The following is a 16684-nucleotide window of genomic DNA, read 5'->3' on the forward strand; positions in this document are numbered from 1 at the left end:
TGCCATTCATCTTACTGTGTCTGAAAAAAAAGAGCAAAGTTACACGGCTATGCATTTTTTAAAAAGGATTTGAGTATTAACTGAGAAAATGTGGTGGTGAATGTTAGATTAGACTGGGTTTACTCATTAAACCAGAGGGACTGTTAATGACTTCAGCAGTGCTGAAACGGCACATTCATGAGAGATGAACAGGCAACAGCACTGCATTATGTACCGCTCACAAAGTTAACATTCAAGTTTAAATGTGCTGTCGTAGTCTCAGTTCCTTCACTTTTTTGTAAAAATAGCACTAAAAAGACCCTCAGATTTATAGCATATGTACTGGCAGAACGAGCTGAGAAATTACACTCAGCTGCCATTACCTTATTGCTCTGTTATCAGCACATTTGATTCAGTGCATGGGAAGCTCTAGTTACAAGCATTACTTTTATTACCAAACTACAGAGTGATTTTAAGAATGCTCCCCTCAATTTTCTTTTCTTTTTTTTTTTGTGTGTAATGCAACTTATTTGAATGTTAAATAATTCATTGCTTAGAGAAAGTAACGTACAGCAGTCAAACATCAATCCACCATTTACAATTATAAATAAAAATGGGGAAAAAATCTAGAATTATATTAAATACATCAAATATTTATAGAAAATTCAAAGAATGCCTTTTATGTACCTCTAGACCACTAGATTCATTCAGTGATTTTTTTTTCCTCCTTTTAAAAGTGAGATTGTAACGCCCCTCATCTGCCACCCACTCACCACTGGACTCTCCAATGACTGACAGCTTGACTTAATTACTATGTTTTACAGATGCATTCACCAGAAAGCAGTAGACCTTTGCAATCCATGGCTTTTACCTCGTTCACAATACAGCGGAAAAAAAAGGCTTGATGTTATTAATCAAGCTAATATATATACATATATATATGGCTGGAGTGGAAATTTCCTTAATGATAAAGATGGTGGAAATTGTGTATCACTCTTAAAAATGCCACAATTTCTCTCTGTAAAAAAATATGTATTGCAATTGGCTTTTTAATTAATCTTTGTTCGAAATGTGCCGCATGAACATGTTTTCCTTTTTTTTTTTTGTGTGTCAGCAATCTGTTTCCCTCAGTCTCAAGGTTGCTAGACTTTAAACTGGTGCACAGGAAAGACTTACGGGTGTATGTGTGAACCCTTTTATAAATCTCCAGGCTTTTCTTGGTGGATTCAAATTAGCAAAAGGCAAGAAGCCTTCTGATCACTTTTTCACCACAGACTACATTAAGACAATGGCAAAGAGAGAAACGGGTGATGTCATACAAAAAAATCCTGGACTGACTCGTTCTGTATGGGTAATTTTTAAATCAAATATTTTAGCTTTTTTTTTTATAATGCTATGAATTTGTTCATATCTGAAAGGATGACATTTCACTGTATAATCTTAATCTTCTGCACTTTTATGTAAGGGACATTTTTTGTCATTAAGACTTTATTCTACATTGTCAAAAAGTCATTAGGCACATTATGCTTAACAGATTTATTTAAGTATATTCAAATATGAATATTTATGAAAATATGGGACTCATGTTTTTTAACTATCGTTATTATGCATTAATTATCTGTGAAGCATTATATGACCGTGTTTGTTCATTATAAATTGCTACTCAAAATTTAAGACAATAATCATTTGGAAAATTACATTTAAATTTAAGAATTACAGAAATTTAACATAAGCAGCTAATAAAAAAATATGTGAATTTTAAAAAATTGTTTACATTTTGTACAAGTTTATTTTTTGATCAAAAGATGTCTTTAAAAGCTTCATTGTTTTTATTTCAAAATGCACATTAAAGCAAGAGGGGGGCGGGGGTGAATATGAAGACATAATAATGAAATATGTTGTAAACCTGCACAGTTGACAGTCACGGTCTCATAATGGTGTGTGAAAGGTTCAGTTTGAATAATTTCAACTTTAGACAGCCTCTCAATTACAAGTGATGCGGACAGCAGAAACAAAGGCAAACTCTTTCAACTCTCATCAAGTGGTGATAAGCAGCTTTTGTGTTTCTCTCGTGGACTTCCACACATTGTGGCTGTATCTGTCGTTCTTTCCTTCAGATGCTTCGAGTCTTTGAGCCTTTGCAAATGGACATACAAAGCTCTGCTCATAATACAGAGAGCTGAGTGATCACGGGATGTCGTCGCACATTAAACAAGTCCTCCTGTCTGTGGTGGGCTTTTGAATATAACTCTCTGTCGTCTGTATCTGACAGGAGAGATGAACAAGTTCACTAGCAGAGCTAGGTGAGATACATGCTGCTCACTTAGCGTGGAAACACCACACAGCGGCACTACAGAGTGTGTAGTCTGGTGAGGAGACAGAACGTAATGGGAATCGGCTAAGAGCTAACATGACGTTACTGCTGGTCTGCTTTTAAAACTTTTTCCATACAGAGTCAACTTTTAGACTGTGAGTATTGCATTTAAAGTCTCTCAACACTTTGCTCTGAAATCATATGGGCATTTATGGGACATAAATAAGTGTTTTATGCAAATATATGCTTTGAAAATGTTAAAGCTTTGAAAACTGGAGGTAGGTGTGCCAATGAGAGGTTAAAATTACATTTTTGAAAAATGTAAATGTAAGAATGTGAGACTAAAAGAAAGACACAGAGAATCTGTTTTATTAAGAGCTGTTCTCTTCTATGGCTTTGCTGTGAAAATCCCCTTTCGAAAATTAAGAGAGTTGGTCTGCAACTTTTTATTCTTTAAAGAACCCTTTGCTTTATGATATTAAAGTTTATTCATGGAACCATACATTCCAATAAATAGCCTTTATTTGTAAATGTGTTAGTTGAATCTAAAACAGATAACTGTATGCAAAACCATTCACAATCTGAAACCGTCTCCCATCAACAGCAGGATTATGCACATTAGGCTGATTAATGGCGTCTGCCACCAGATTACTTGATTTGATAAGCAGTACAACAACTCACGAACATAATACATCACAAATTGTTTTGTCAACAATTCATAGTAGCATGTATCAAATGACCATCGCCACTCGCTGAGTAATAGTGTCATATCTGACATTCTGTCAATAGAGAAGTTGAGCTAAGGACAGCCAGGCTGCTGTGATTTAGTCACACTGTGTGCTGACGGTCTATGTTTAATTCATAGCAGATGAGCAGAAATAGATGGATTACTGTTCCTAGATCTGTGTTAAAGCAGAAACAGGTAGGAGTGGCTAGGCTGGTATGCCAGTCACATACTTGAACCTGGTGTGTGATATAGTGTTGATATAGATATAGTGTTAATATCTGTGAATGCGCTGCGTTGCTGAGAGTAAGAAGATGCTTCAAACAATGATTTTGCAAATGTATTGTTTTGTACATATATATATATATATATATATATATATATATATATATATATATATATATATATATATATATATATATATATATATATATACAGGTATATGCAACATTTTTAAAGCAAAAATCATGATTTATCATTTTATAAAAGGAGTAAAGATTTTCTGTTAAAATAATTGAGTCAATCTAATTAATTTTTATGTTTCATTTAGGCTGTAAAAAAAACTGTTAAACAATCATGTTTTTTTATTTTATTTTTTATTTTATGATTTGGGGTTAATGGTGTTGTTTTGTTATGGCAATGAGTTATAAAAGTATCATAAAAAGGATTTTGTTCCACACTAAACACATTTTAACATGTGCACTGTTAATGTATTGTGGCTATATCATTGAAATTGTCATTTTTTTAACGTTTAAGTGCCTCACTTTAACCTTGATTTGTGCGTTTATTTTTATTTATATTTTTTTTATATTTTATATTTTATTTCTGAAACGCCACTACTTGATACATTTGTGCACATACATGGTGGTGATGAATTGACTTTTTCTAGGTCAAATCAAAGCTCCTTATATGATAAGACTTGGCATATGGTACCAAAAAATCAATATCAAGTAGGAATAGGAGATGTTCAGGCTGTCTGCAATACCATTCCCAAATTAAGGATAGTACTAGGAAGTAAAAAAAAAAAAAAAAAAAAAAAAAAAACAGTTCAGTACCTCATTTATTGTACCGAAACGTTTTTCGCTTCCCAGTGCAAAAGGAAAGAAAAGCAATCTGAATCCCACATAATCATTCTAGTCATCATCGTGATGGTCAGCAATTTCTGGCTGCTTGTTTTATGATGTTGTCAAAACAGGCCTGCGCACCTTCGTAATTTGACAAGCTTTCTGGGTAGCGTGCCCTTGGAATGAAGGCCATGGTCCAAGCCGTCATGAAGGGGATCAATGCTGCTCCTGAGATTGGGTTGCGAGTGGCAAATAAATTCCACAGCAAAAACATCAGTTCCACAGGTATGAAAAGAAAGAGGTTAGCTAGCGCTGGCTGGTATATATGGCTCTCGTCCAAAGCACCACTGGCTCATCAGTGACTACCCTGTGCACTAGCTTTCCCTCTTTGGGTTTATGGTCTGTGTACTAATTTTAAGCAAAGTGAAGAGTGTGTTTCCACAGGAGATGTTGGAGGAACAGCTGCGGGCCAGGGAGGAGGACAAGTGGAGAATGATTGATCACTGGGAGCGGAGAGGCAGTGTACCTCTCACCTTCCCCCTGCGAGGATCCACGTCTGCCTCTGATCCCTTACATCTGCCTGCCCTTAGCAGAGCTGGAGAAGGAGGTCCGGCTGGATCTATTCACATGTCCCTGTACCCTGAAAGAGGAGAGACTCTGAAAACTGGGATGTCATTGCTTTCATTGTACATTTGAAGGAAATGTTGCTATTTTTTATTTATTTCTTTTTCTTTTTTTACTTTAGGAAAATGTGTAGGAGACCTGAAACATTGTAAAAGACACTGCGATTCACTCAAAACCAAACGATTAAATCAGAATCTAAACAAATAACCGCATTTTAGAGTGAGGCATGAAAACATTTACTTAACAGATTCTTTTCAAATACTAATAAAGACTTTGATACTAAGCCATTCAGGAACAATACACGTGAGTGTATTTGTGTGTGAATGCTGAAATCATTCCCTCAAACGATTCGTTTTCAAAACCATGATTCATGGGTGTTGATCGGCAAAGCAGCGATTGTTGTTTGTTTTGCTTCCTTTGGAAGTAACTAATATGTCTAAAACGTAAGTTATTAAATATTAACTTCTTGTTTGTTGCACGATGGTGTAAAAGCAATATCATAATCGCTTCATTATATTTTAAATGGATTTTGATACTGTGCATAAATGGCTGCCCATTGCTCCGGATGTGTGTTCACAGTTTGTGTGTGTGTGTGTTCACTGCTCTGTGTGTGTGCACTTTGGATGGGTTAAATGCAGAGCACAAATTCTGATTATGGGTCACCATACTTGGCTGAATGTCACTTCACTTTCACTTTCACTGTAAACCTACAGTAAAGGCTATAACCACTCTCCACTCAATGGAAAAACAGCTCTTTTTTTTTTTTTTTTTTTTTTTTTATCAGGCTCTCTTCTATGATTTAAGAAATGTTAAAGATCTTTTTTACAACCTAAGGGCCTATTTCTTTTTAACAGGACATTGTTACTAACCTGTCAAAACGAAGCAATACTTTATATATAATAACATTAATTTGATATTTGATTGAAATACACCATTACGGTTTCATTAGCTCATCGATTTAGCAGTAATCTCATATCAGAGACCATCAAACAAGTTTCATGCAATAACCTGGGGCTAAATGTTAAAATATGATCCAGACTAGCTAATGACCTTATTACAATCGACCCAGGAAGCTGAGAAAGAGATCCTCCAGGTTCTGCGGTGCCTCATGCAGGCTGCCCTCTGCTGTATCATCATCCTTACTATAAGACTATTACAAACCGGCACGTAATTAATCCAACCAGTACAACCAATAATGTATCAAATGAAAAGGGAAGATGGAAGGGGAAAATCCTTCCATGTCTCTCATGTTTTTTTCATTTCCTCTCATTGTTTGCCACTTTCTTTTCTTCAGCTCTATGATGTAAGAGGTGAGTGTCCACCGCCAATGACCTATTAAACCAGGCCTTATTCCCCCAATTTCTTCACTAAACAGGCACCAGACCAAAACGTCTGACTGACGGTCAGAGAGAGACAGCAGAAGCAAGACAAGCAGAGAGACAGATTGAGAGAGAGAAGGGATGAACTGGAACCACCCAGTCAAAAATTATTGCAGCTCCATGAATGTGTCCTATAAATGTCGGCCTGCTAATTGTGCATTTATAAAAAAAAATTTAATGGTTTATGAATTTAACTCCCACTCTATGGTAGCACTTGAAATTAGGTAATGACTGTGGGGGAAGAGTTAAAAACATGCCCTGGCAGAAACAATATTTCCCTCTTATTTATCAACCTGGCCTGGGAGAGAGACAGAGCAGCTTTGTTTGAATGAGGAGGATGCCTGCTGGGTGAAGAAGTTATAGAGACACACTGTATAGACCAGAACTGTACAAATGTAATTAATGCTTTAATTTTCTTTCACCGTTACAATAATATAATAAAATATAATTATGAAAAAAACAAATTTGCCTTTTTAAACATAAAAACAAATTGGAAAAACAAAGCAGTCAAGCTATCTAAACAATACTTAACACACCACGGTATAAAAGACTAGTAAAAATAACTTTTTTCTTTAAATCTTAATATTAGGATTATTCATTCAAAACAGACTCACTAACCAGCATAAACTACTTTTACTACTACTGTATAGCGCAAGTTAAAATCTGATAATATTTATTAGGAACATATTTAAAATATTTTTTATGAACTGTATAAATATACATGTGTATGTATGTGTGATTATTACAGTTAAATACAATACATAAAACTCGAAATTCTTCAATTTCTAAAAACAAAGTCAGAAACATAGTAATTTTATTGGATGTTTAACTTAATATTTTTATATGAAAAATGAAGATGAAGTATTCCACATTGAGGTTTCTACATAGGGATGAATCAAATAAAATGAACCAGTCTTCCCAGTTCTAATATACATATGAAGGAAACCACAGTGTAGGAGCGTTTTTATTTATTTGCTACACAGTAAAATTGTGTGTTGAATAAAAGTGACCTAAATAGTCATCTTAAAAAGGAGCCTAGGTAACACTACTGAAATGAGTACTTTCACTACTTCTATTTATTTACTGCCCAAGACTGGTCTTCTTAAACGGAAAGTATGTCTGACGGTAACATTGACGGATGACCTGCATGCAGTGAATATCGGGAAATGAATAAACAAACACATAAACTAGATAAGAGACTGGTGCTAACATGGTTAGTAATGTCTCTGGCACTGTCCGTTAAAGTCATTTCCTCCAATCGTCCTCAGCAACAGGTCATGACTTGGCGACATATAGACGAGAGACTATTAAGTTACTTAATAGTATTAGGTTACATGTGCTGTAACCTGGGCATTAAGACAGAAAGCAGCACTCAGCAGTTCAGCTGAAATCCTAAACACACTGCAAAGGTATGTTTGTGTTTTTAGGCTATTTGGTGATGAAATTAAATGAAACAAAGAAAGTAAGTCTCATTTGAAACATCAAAATGTATCAACAACTCAGACTATCTATTTGCATAACTTTTCAAGACTATAAACATCTTTCCTATCAAGGCTGATATCTGACCAGAATAGAGAGCAAAATGACTTGGGAGGCACTTTTAGGCAACAAATCCGTAACTTATTCCAATGGAACCCCACTCCACCCCTCACTAAACAAACCACTCTATCAGTAAATGCTAATCTCCTAATTAACAAGCTAATTAGGTAATTATGGCTTTGCAGAAGGATGCCTAAATGAATTATGACAACACAGTCACTGCTTTCCGAGACACCTGTGGGCCCCTTTTTGGCTGTCACAAAAAAAGGGAAGGTGACAGTCTGTTCAGTTTTCACAAACTTAATTTTCCTGAAAATGATGTGTATGTTATGAGACAGGGGCTATTTGTTTTGAGACTGTCAATTAAACCTGTCAGATAAGAATGATTTTGTGACTAATTAGCACTCTTATATGCATAAATAAGCAATACATAATTAAGTGTTATTAAATATTAAAGAGATAAAAGGGACCTATGTACAGTATTGTGCTGGCTTTTATTTAAATGAAATAATAAACATAAATTTACATCATTAACACTTTTTTTATGCATTTTATTGTCTCTTTTCACAAACTGATGATGTGTTTTCCTGTTATTAAAGAAGAAGAAGAAGAAGAAAAAAAACATATATGATTATAAAACTATACTTTGTGTAATTTCTTGGCAATAAATTTCAGAAAACTACTTAAATCTGCTGTGTATGTGTTTCTAAAACAGTGAATGAGGAAAATGTCAGCAACTTACTTCCAACCAACTTAATCAGTCTATGTTTTTATTTATTTATTTTTTGCTATTGGAGCAAATGGGAATGCAAAATGTATGTTTGTTGTAGTTTCTGTTCATCACTATAAGTTCATCCAACACGACTTCTGCTGAGAACCCTACAAATATGAAAAGGGTCTACTTTTAAAGTTTTATTATATAATGTCTGATAAGATTGTGATGGCCAATATTGTATGCGTTGAAAAAATGAAGTTTGCTTTATTTAATAATGTTTTTCTCTCCAAAAGTAAGAGCATCCACTGGGGTGAAAAAAATAGTGTGTGTAGAGAAAAACTGGTGTGCTCATTAGTGAAAATAATCCTGAACGGTGGGTTTCTGACAATAATATCAACAACTGACAATATCGAGGTTACAACGGCCATATTTGGGAGAAACTTTGGCTGATATTTTCAAGACGCTCAGTCTATAGGCATACTGCACTTTAAGCCGGTTGAAGGAAGTGGGCAGTAAACATCCAGTAATAGAAATTGTGTTTATGTCATTATGTAAGCATGGCGTCATGACCACAATAAGCTAAAGTGTCTTTTTCCCTCCCACCAAAAGATTTGCTGCCATACTCGGGGAAAATGAATTATGTTGACATATGGCTGAAAACAATGGTGGAAAGGCATGCAACGTAAGCCAATGAAGAATCATACAGTGTTGTGGAGGAGAGGATCTGGAGCTGTTCCTTTGGGCCCTCTATGACAGGTATACAGAGCCTCTTGACAGCACAGTATTTCAGTGATAAATGCAGTGGGTCTGGGACTTCCATTCACTAAACTCAGGAGTGTGCTGGGCTGATACTTCAAGGTCAAGTGAATATGAAAGAGCCAAACCACACAGCTTGCTAAAAAGAGTGAGAGTGTCTGCTTCTTATGTTGCTTAAATTGATGTGACGTGCTTATAAACAGATGTTGTGTAACAGCGATGTTTTGTGATTATTGGATGTTTGTGATTTTAAAAATTCATTATATGTCAGCCGCACATGCTATATTCAATCTAGTTCATCTACACACTGATAATAAAAATGACAGTAACCAGTGCTTGAAGTGGAAAATAATGTCATTACTACTATAATATAAATAAGAATAAGTTAAGCTGCAATACCAAACAGGACCAAAGGGAGCCGCTAAAAGACCACTAAACCTGCTGCCTTAAAGGTACAGGTTGTATGACCTGCCAATAGAGGGCACACTACCAAAACAATAACAATCGCGTGGTTTGATGATGCTAAGAAGGAGCGTGGAATGATGGAATTTGTTGTCTTTATTACCTCTTGTTCAACAAATATGTACACTCGTGTACATTTAAACACACTAATTGGGGATACATAGCAAACACGAGTTTAACGATTTGCCCAAGTATATTACATACAAAGTCAATGTACAGACGTGATCAGACTATGGATCAGAAGTGTCCTTGCGCCGGTCTAGAGACGAGATCCCCCGCATTTGGCATGTATGCCCCATAATACTAATCTTGTTGATCGTTACAATAGCATACATTTTCTGTAAATATACGAATCAAAACAACTCACCTGTCGAGTAAAACACAAGCGAGATCGGCATCTCTTTCTAGCAAGACAAGGCAAGGCAAGTTTATTTAAACAGCACATTTTGTACACAATGGTAATTCAAAGTGTTTTACATAAAAGAAAGTAAAATAATAATGAAGAAAAATAATAACAAGAATAAAACAAGCAATTTTAGAACTTTTAAAATTATAAAAAAAATACCTTTTTAAAATGAATTTAAAACAGCTAGAAAATGATTTTACATAAAAATAAAAATAAAAACATTGAAAATATAGTGCAATCAGTTCGGACATTGCACAGTGCTCATTCAATAGATGCACAGCTAAACATATGAGTATTAAGTCTAGATTTAAATGTGACTAGTGTTTTAGCACAACTGATCTTTTCTAGTTGAAGTTTGTCCCGAAGCTCTCTCCATCTACAAAATGCAACACCGATATTGATCCTCGCTCTTTCTCTCCTCTTGTCCCAAACTCTTCTTGGTTCGTTTGGTTGGCCCGTACGCTTACAAGCCACCATAAAACATGCAAGAAGAAATAAATAAGGAACTGCTTGAAGCAAGCTAGTGGTTTGCTGGACGCTAGACACTACTTCTGCATTGACACTGTTGTCATGAGGTTTCCACGTCAGTAAATGTGGTTACACAGGGTAACTAACGTTAAGAATGGGGATTTTCTCATGATTTACAAGTAGTTGAAAACATTAGAGGTATTGTTAGCTGGACAAAATATATAACACTAGTCTAGTGGTTTTTGGATATTTTATTGCAACTATCTTAAAAATTGTACCTTTAACCTGACTGTGCATGCTATTATACGGATCCATTCAGAATAACTAAACCATTAACCACCCTATAATCTAAAACAACTTCAGCCGACATTCATTATAAAACACTTCTTCTTTTAAGCCAAAAAAATGCTGAAAATAATAATTTGCTGCCATCTGGACTTGAGTCACTATTCTCTACCTATTCTATAAATGATACCTATTAGATTTTGCTATCAAAATATATATTTGCATTGTATTAAAGGTAAGTTTAGGGTAAAAAATAAAATTGCCAGTATGCTAAAGACTAAAATACTGAAGTGCTGGAACTCCAGTCGACTACATAAAAATGAAGTTGAAATCTACTCTCTCTCTCTCTCTCTCTTTCTCTCTCTCTCTCTCACACACACACACACACATACACACACACACACACACACACACACAGAGAGAGAGAGAGAGAGACGCATACACACTTAGAGCCAAAACAATTGAATTACAGGGCTTGTGGCATGTTGTCTTAGTCTGTGATATGTGTGAAATGCTTAATTAAAGGTGAGCTCGTTATTCTTGCTCAGGATCCAGTAACTATGTTAACATGATCCATGACTAATACATCACCCCCTTATTGCACCCAAAGAATTTAATCAATTGCTCTGAACACCAATTCATACACAAGAGTTGAAGTAAATGTGCCACTATAAATTCTACAGTTTGTATTGTTCAGGAGGACTGATGTTTAAATCACAAGCCAACGATTTTTTAAAGACATACACCCTTTGGCATAAAAATAAATAAATAAATGCTATATATTGAATATCACGAAGTTCTTAGAGTTCCAAGCTTGCTGACAGACCCTTCTGTGCTTTTCGCATTGTTTATCCTCAACTGGCTCATCCCTGAGGAAGTTTTGATTTTCTGCATATCTGATTATTCACTCTTTAATTAGCATGTGTTAATTTACTGTGTTGAGTGTGTCAGTGATGGAGGCGGTCCACAGGGCCTTCAGTCAGTTCATGCACTATGGAATGGACTTTCTAGTGCCAGCTTTCACAAATTCTCAGCATAGCATCACATGTTAGTGCTTTTTGGAAGGGTGTCTGATTGACTTTCTGACTGTGCAACAATTAACAGCTCTGTTTCCTCGGTATGTGTCTCTGATTCTTGGTAATTAGTCCCATCACATCAGTGGCTGTCATGTCACAAGTGCAACCCTGCCAAAATGCATTACCTCAGCTATTATTTCATAATGAATATTAACCTGTAGGTACAGTACCTTGTGGCAAAGTGCAACCTTTTCTTTTCACTCACAAATGAAATCGGCTCATTTCTACCTATACTGATAAAATTAGCACAACAAATACTGAATGCCTTTGACCACTATAAATATAGACTACAATATGCTTATGATGAAAAATTAAAAAAATAACTGAATGCATCAGTGCAGTGTATTATCAGTACAAAAAGATAGGTGAAAACTGATAGCCTGAATGCACTGTAAGTCGCTTTGGATAAAAGCATCTGCTAAATAATAAATTTATTTTAATTTAAATTTAAATAAAAAAGTTGGAGTTTCTCTTAAAGATGTGACCTTTTATAAAATGAACTAAGCAAAGAAACAATAAAAACATAGTTCTTTAAGTAAAATATACACATAATCCAATAATGCAACTCTGTATAGTGAAGTTAGCACATATACATTTCCTTATCATTCGTTTTTGGTCTGTGATGAGCTGTTATTTACCACAGCACAAGAACAAACAAACAAACACATGAATAAATAAATAAATAAATAACCTAGGTTTATGACTTTGAACAAAAGACGCGTATTTCAAATCGCAATAAGGCCATTCTAAATGAAATGTAGTGATTTGGAATCGGCGGGAAGAACACCGTGGCTTTAGTAAGGCATATGTAGAAGCGAGGCGACCGGAGGAAGCGCAGATATGTTTCAGTGTGTCTCTTTGATTCAAGCCCACCGAGCAGTCTGCTACCATAGCAACTGCCGAGGAGCGCTGCGCAGCGCCGCCTGCTTTTGCAGGAGATGTCACCCTTGACAACGGCCAATCAGAAGTTGGTATCTCTCTGTACAACCGTAGTGAAGGTAGTGCGCTCTGAAGGCGGGCGTTCTTGCTCAGCGGGAGCCACCCACTGGTCCTTGGGGCCGTCACTCAAACACGGACTCTGCGCTGATTGGTTTGAGACATCTATTTCCAATATTATAAACATGTCCTCTGCTTCCCTGCCCCTGCGAGCAAGGCTTGTTGGAGGCGACCATACTATGGTGTAAGGAAGCGAAGTGCCCGTGTAATTCATTATTAGTTTGAAACAGACAATATAAAACTCCGACCTTTTGTTTATTTTATTGGAAATTGTTATAATGTAACGGCATCTCAATGCACGGGCACGCTTTTAAATGAGGCACGCGTAAAGTGGAGACTTAAACGCTGTTGAGTTGATGTTCTGGTCTCATCATTATCATCACCAGCAGCAGTATCATTAGAAGCTAACTGGCATTTTGTTTTCGGGGGCTTCGGCGAGAAGTGACAAGAATCTAAGACCCCTCCTCTGCAGGGCGGAGCGTGCATTTTGATGTCGATTTTGTATCTTTTTTCTTCTCTGACACGTCCGCACTGAGTGAATGGCATTGGCACATTGTCAATCGCTCACTACCGCTGCCATCAAACAACATAAAGCACACACAGCCCGCGCGCTCGACTCATAAATTTCCGTCAGCAGATATTTTTGCGCATCGCTTTATGGCGCGTGATTAATTTTTTTGTCCAGTTTTTCTATCTTCCCCACTGAAAGTGAGAAAACTTTTTTATACGTTTTTATATTTTTTCATACAATCTTTATAGCTCTGGTCACCGGTGCTGATGGTTTAATTTATTTCACTTGGCTTCCTTTATTTTCTTATATTTTTATTTTTGGAAAGTCTTTTCAAAGGCAATATTTTGCCAGTTTTTCCACACTCAATGCGCTTATTTGTAATTGCATATTTAATAACCAAGCATGGGATGTTTTGCTTGCAACTCTTTGTAACACTACGGATTTGTCCAAGTTTTCCTGAAGCGCACAAGACGGCATTATCCTAAGAAGACCGCGAATAAGAATTCCAGACATCTGCAAAGGACCCCATCTCTTCAAAGAAAAAAATTAATTGGCATGAAGATTCGGACAGGATTGAACGGGCAACCACTGTCACCTGAACGCTGAAGTTTACTTAAATAATAGGCGAGAAATATCGCTTTTTTTTTCTCCAATGGGCATACTTACAGGAGGATCAAAGACGATTTAAATCTTTTCCACAAAGTGCTTCCTGGAACATCAATTCCACTGTATTTCATCCAGCGATTTATTGTGTTTGCTACTTCGCTTCACGGTCACTGTTTTGTGCACGATAGCAACCCGTTAACCACTGCACATGAAATAATCAAGTTGTTTTTGCATGTGCATTATCCGATTTTATTTCACCCATCTCAGTGACTGAGCACGAGCGCATTGATTGTGTTGCGGCAGACTATGGACGAGCAAGCCCGGATCCTGCAGGCTCTCGGCGGTGTCAACCTGGCCGGTCACTCGGTACAGGGAGGCATGGCTCTGCCGCCTCCACATGGACACGACGGAAGCGATGTGGATGGAAGAAAACAAGACATCGGTGACATTCTGCATCAGATCATGACCATCACCGACCAAAGCCTGGACGAGGCGCAAGCAAAGTTGGTGCATTATTTTAATATAACGTTTCTATTGTTTTATTGAGAAAGTATTTGCAGCTATGTATGCTTTCTCGTTTTATGTTTTAAAATAGCTTACTGTGCTTCTATTCACACGTTACAACAGCTAACTTATTTTAAAGTACTGTCCCACACATTGAAACTCTTGTCCCAACTGTAATTTTTTCACACATGTTAATATAGTAATAACTTGAGAGTCACATTTGCATTGAAATCCAGGTGGAAAATTACTACTATGATATATTAAGTTATAAAGTTTAGACTGAATATCACAGTAACTTGTAGCTGATATTAAAAATAGCCTCTGACTTTATATAGAGAATGATACACAGGTAAAGTACTCAAAACATGTGGGCATCTCATTAAAAGTTTCTACATCACACTTTCCTACTTCTAAACGTAAGAAGGCCCCGATACTTTTACAGTCTGTAGCAACTACAACTTTTATTTTATTTATTTATTTATTTATTTATTTATTTATTTATTTATTTTACATCGAATGTAAATATTTTGTGCTCATTTTACGTAACTTTGTTTTGAACGTGAACTGTAATGTGTAAAGCCAGCTTTGCCTATGCATTTATCACTCTCAGACGAAAGCAGTTTAAGGTTCAATTTAAACTTGAGATGAAAGTTTTATTGCGACAGAACTATGAGTTTTGAGTGACTATATATCAATCTCGTCTCTTGCTCCCAAATGGCATAGGAAACATGGGCTCAACTGTCACAGAATGAAGCCAGCTCTCTTCAGTGTCCTCTGCGAGATCAAAGAGAAAACAGGTAAGATACCCGTACAAAAAGGCAAAATTATGCACAGACATATCGAGAAAAAAAAAAAAAAAAAAAAAAGCAACAATACAGTGCCATTCATCCTTCAGACACCGCCATCTTTACTGGTGTTTTTTTATTTGGTCGTTAGCGGAGTCCAGTTGTACCAAGCCAAATCCAGCATCCACATTTCTGTTTCTCCTTTTTGAAATCGAATAAATGTCATGATTGGATTTCTAAGAATGTGAAATATGCAGATGAGCACCCCTCCCCCGCGTGGCATCGTGAGGCTGAGCTGAGTGCCTTCTTCTGGGGGCATGTATGGGAGAACCACACCGGTAGATCCCTTGTTTACTCACAGTGCGCTATTCTCACGCCGTGCTTTTAATCTTTCAAGACCCACATTTGTTAGGCAATTATGCATCTTTAGGATTCTCTGCATTTGTCATTGAGGAAATGTTTTGTGCGGGGGTTGGTGTTGTGTATAAGGCTTGTTTTGTTTAATTGTACCACTGCGAGCCCAGTGAGCGTTTACGCGTGTTCGTGGTTCGGAGCGCGGTCCAATTCCTGCGCTCCTCTGCCTAATTATGCGACCTATTTACTGGGTAATTGTTGGCAGTATCGGCGGTCCTGCGGTTAATTATTGCCCCCATTTTATTATGAAAGACGCCAGCGCTGTGAAGGTTACATCGTTCACCGACACGTGCAAAGACGCTTGGCGTTTGGTGTCATTGTTGATTTTTGTTTGTTATCGTGTTAAAACGGACTTGCTATGGTCACGGATTATCAATGTCATTTATTATTAGTTTGATGTGAGCCTATCTTATACAAATATTTAGATCACATTGTACATCTGGACAAATAAATCCTAAAACCTTATGCAATTAGGCTACTCAATATTATGTGTGTTTAAAGCTCAATCTGGATTTCTTTATCAGTAATTAAATGCAAAGTGGTTAAAAAGCGTAATGAACTGTAAGTTGTCACTTTTACACGATACAGAAATTAAAGCTTTCAAGAAACTTTATTTAATTGGTAGTTGTTATTATTTTATTTTACAGTTTATGACTTTCCTTCACTGACGGAGACCTTACATAAGTGTGAATATATATATATATATATATATATATATATATATATATATATATATATATATATATATATATATATATATATATATATATATATATATATATATATATATATCAGTATTTAACTAAAGCAAAACATCGAGGAAGAAGCACGAACGCACGTTGTCGTGTAAAATGTTTACTTTCACATGGCTCTTGTGACACCACTTGTCTTTGTTCTAATTAGAAGTGTAGGCTACTATAGAAATGTTGTGTTTGTGGTTGTTTTTTCAAAGTGCATTTGGATGTCTATAACAAAGAGGAATATTCTATCTCCACTTTTTCTGACACTCAAGCACCTCTGAAACAGTCTGTCGCGCGCGCACTGTAAATGAAGTCCAATGACAGATACAACATCAAT

The 16684-nt window shown here is 36.2% G+C and overlaps 1 protein-coding gene across 5 annotated transcripts in view; it reads left to right on the forward strand.

Moving 5' to 3' along the window:
- The first annotated feature begins 12950 nt into the window (after positions 1-12950).
- The window catches only part of LOC128018487 (pre-B-cell leukemia transcription factor 3-like), an 80363-nt gene continuing 76629 nt past the window's right edge, over positions 12951-16684 (forward strand). For all 5 annotated transcript variants that reach the window (XM_052604023.1, XM_052604026.1, XM_052604025.1 and 2 more), the window contains exons 1-2: positions 12951-14407; positions 15132-15205. In XM_052604023.1, the coding sequence (XP_052459983.1) occupies positions 14211-14407; positions 15132-15205 (271 nt within the window). In that variant the 5' untranslated portion in view covers positions 12951-14210. The remainder of the gene's footprint in view (positions 14408-15131; positions 15206-16684) is intronic.

The sequence above is a fragment of the Carassius gibelio genome, chromosome A8, assembly GCF_023724105.1.
Source record: "Carassius gibelio isolate Cgi1373 ecotype wild population from Czech Republic chromosome A8, carGib1.2-hapl.c, whole genome shotgun sequence".
NCBI lineage: Eukaryota > Metazoa > Chordata > Actinopteri > Cypriniformes > Cyprinidae > Carassius > Carassius gibelio.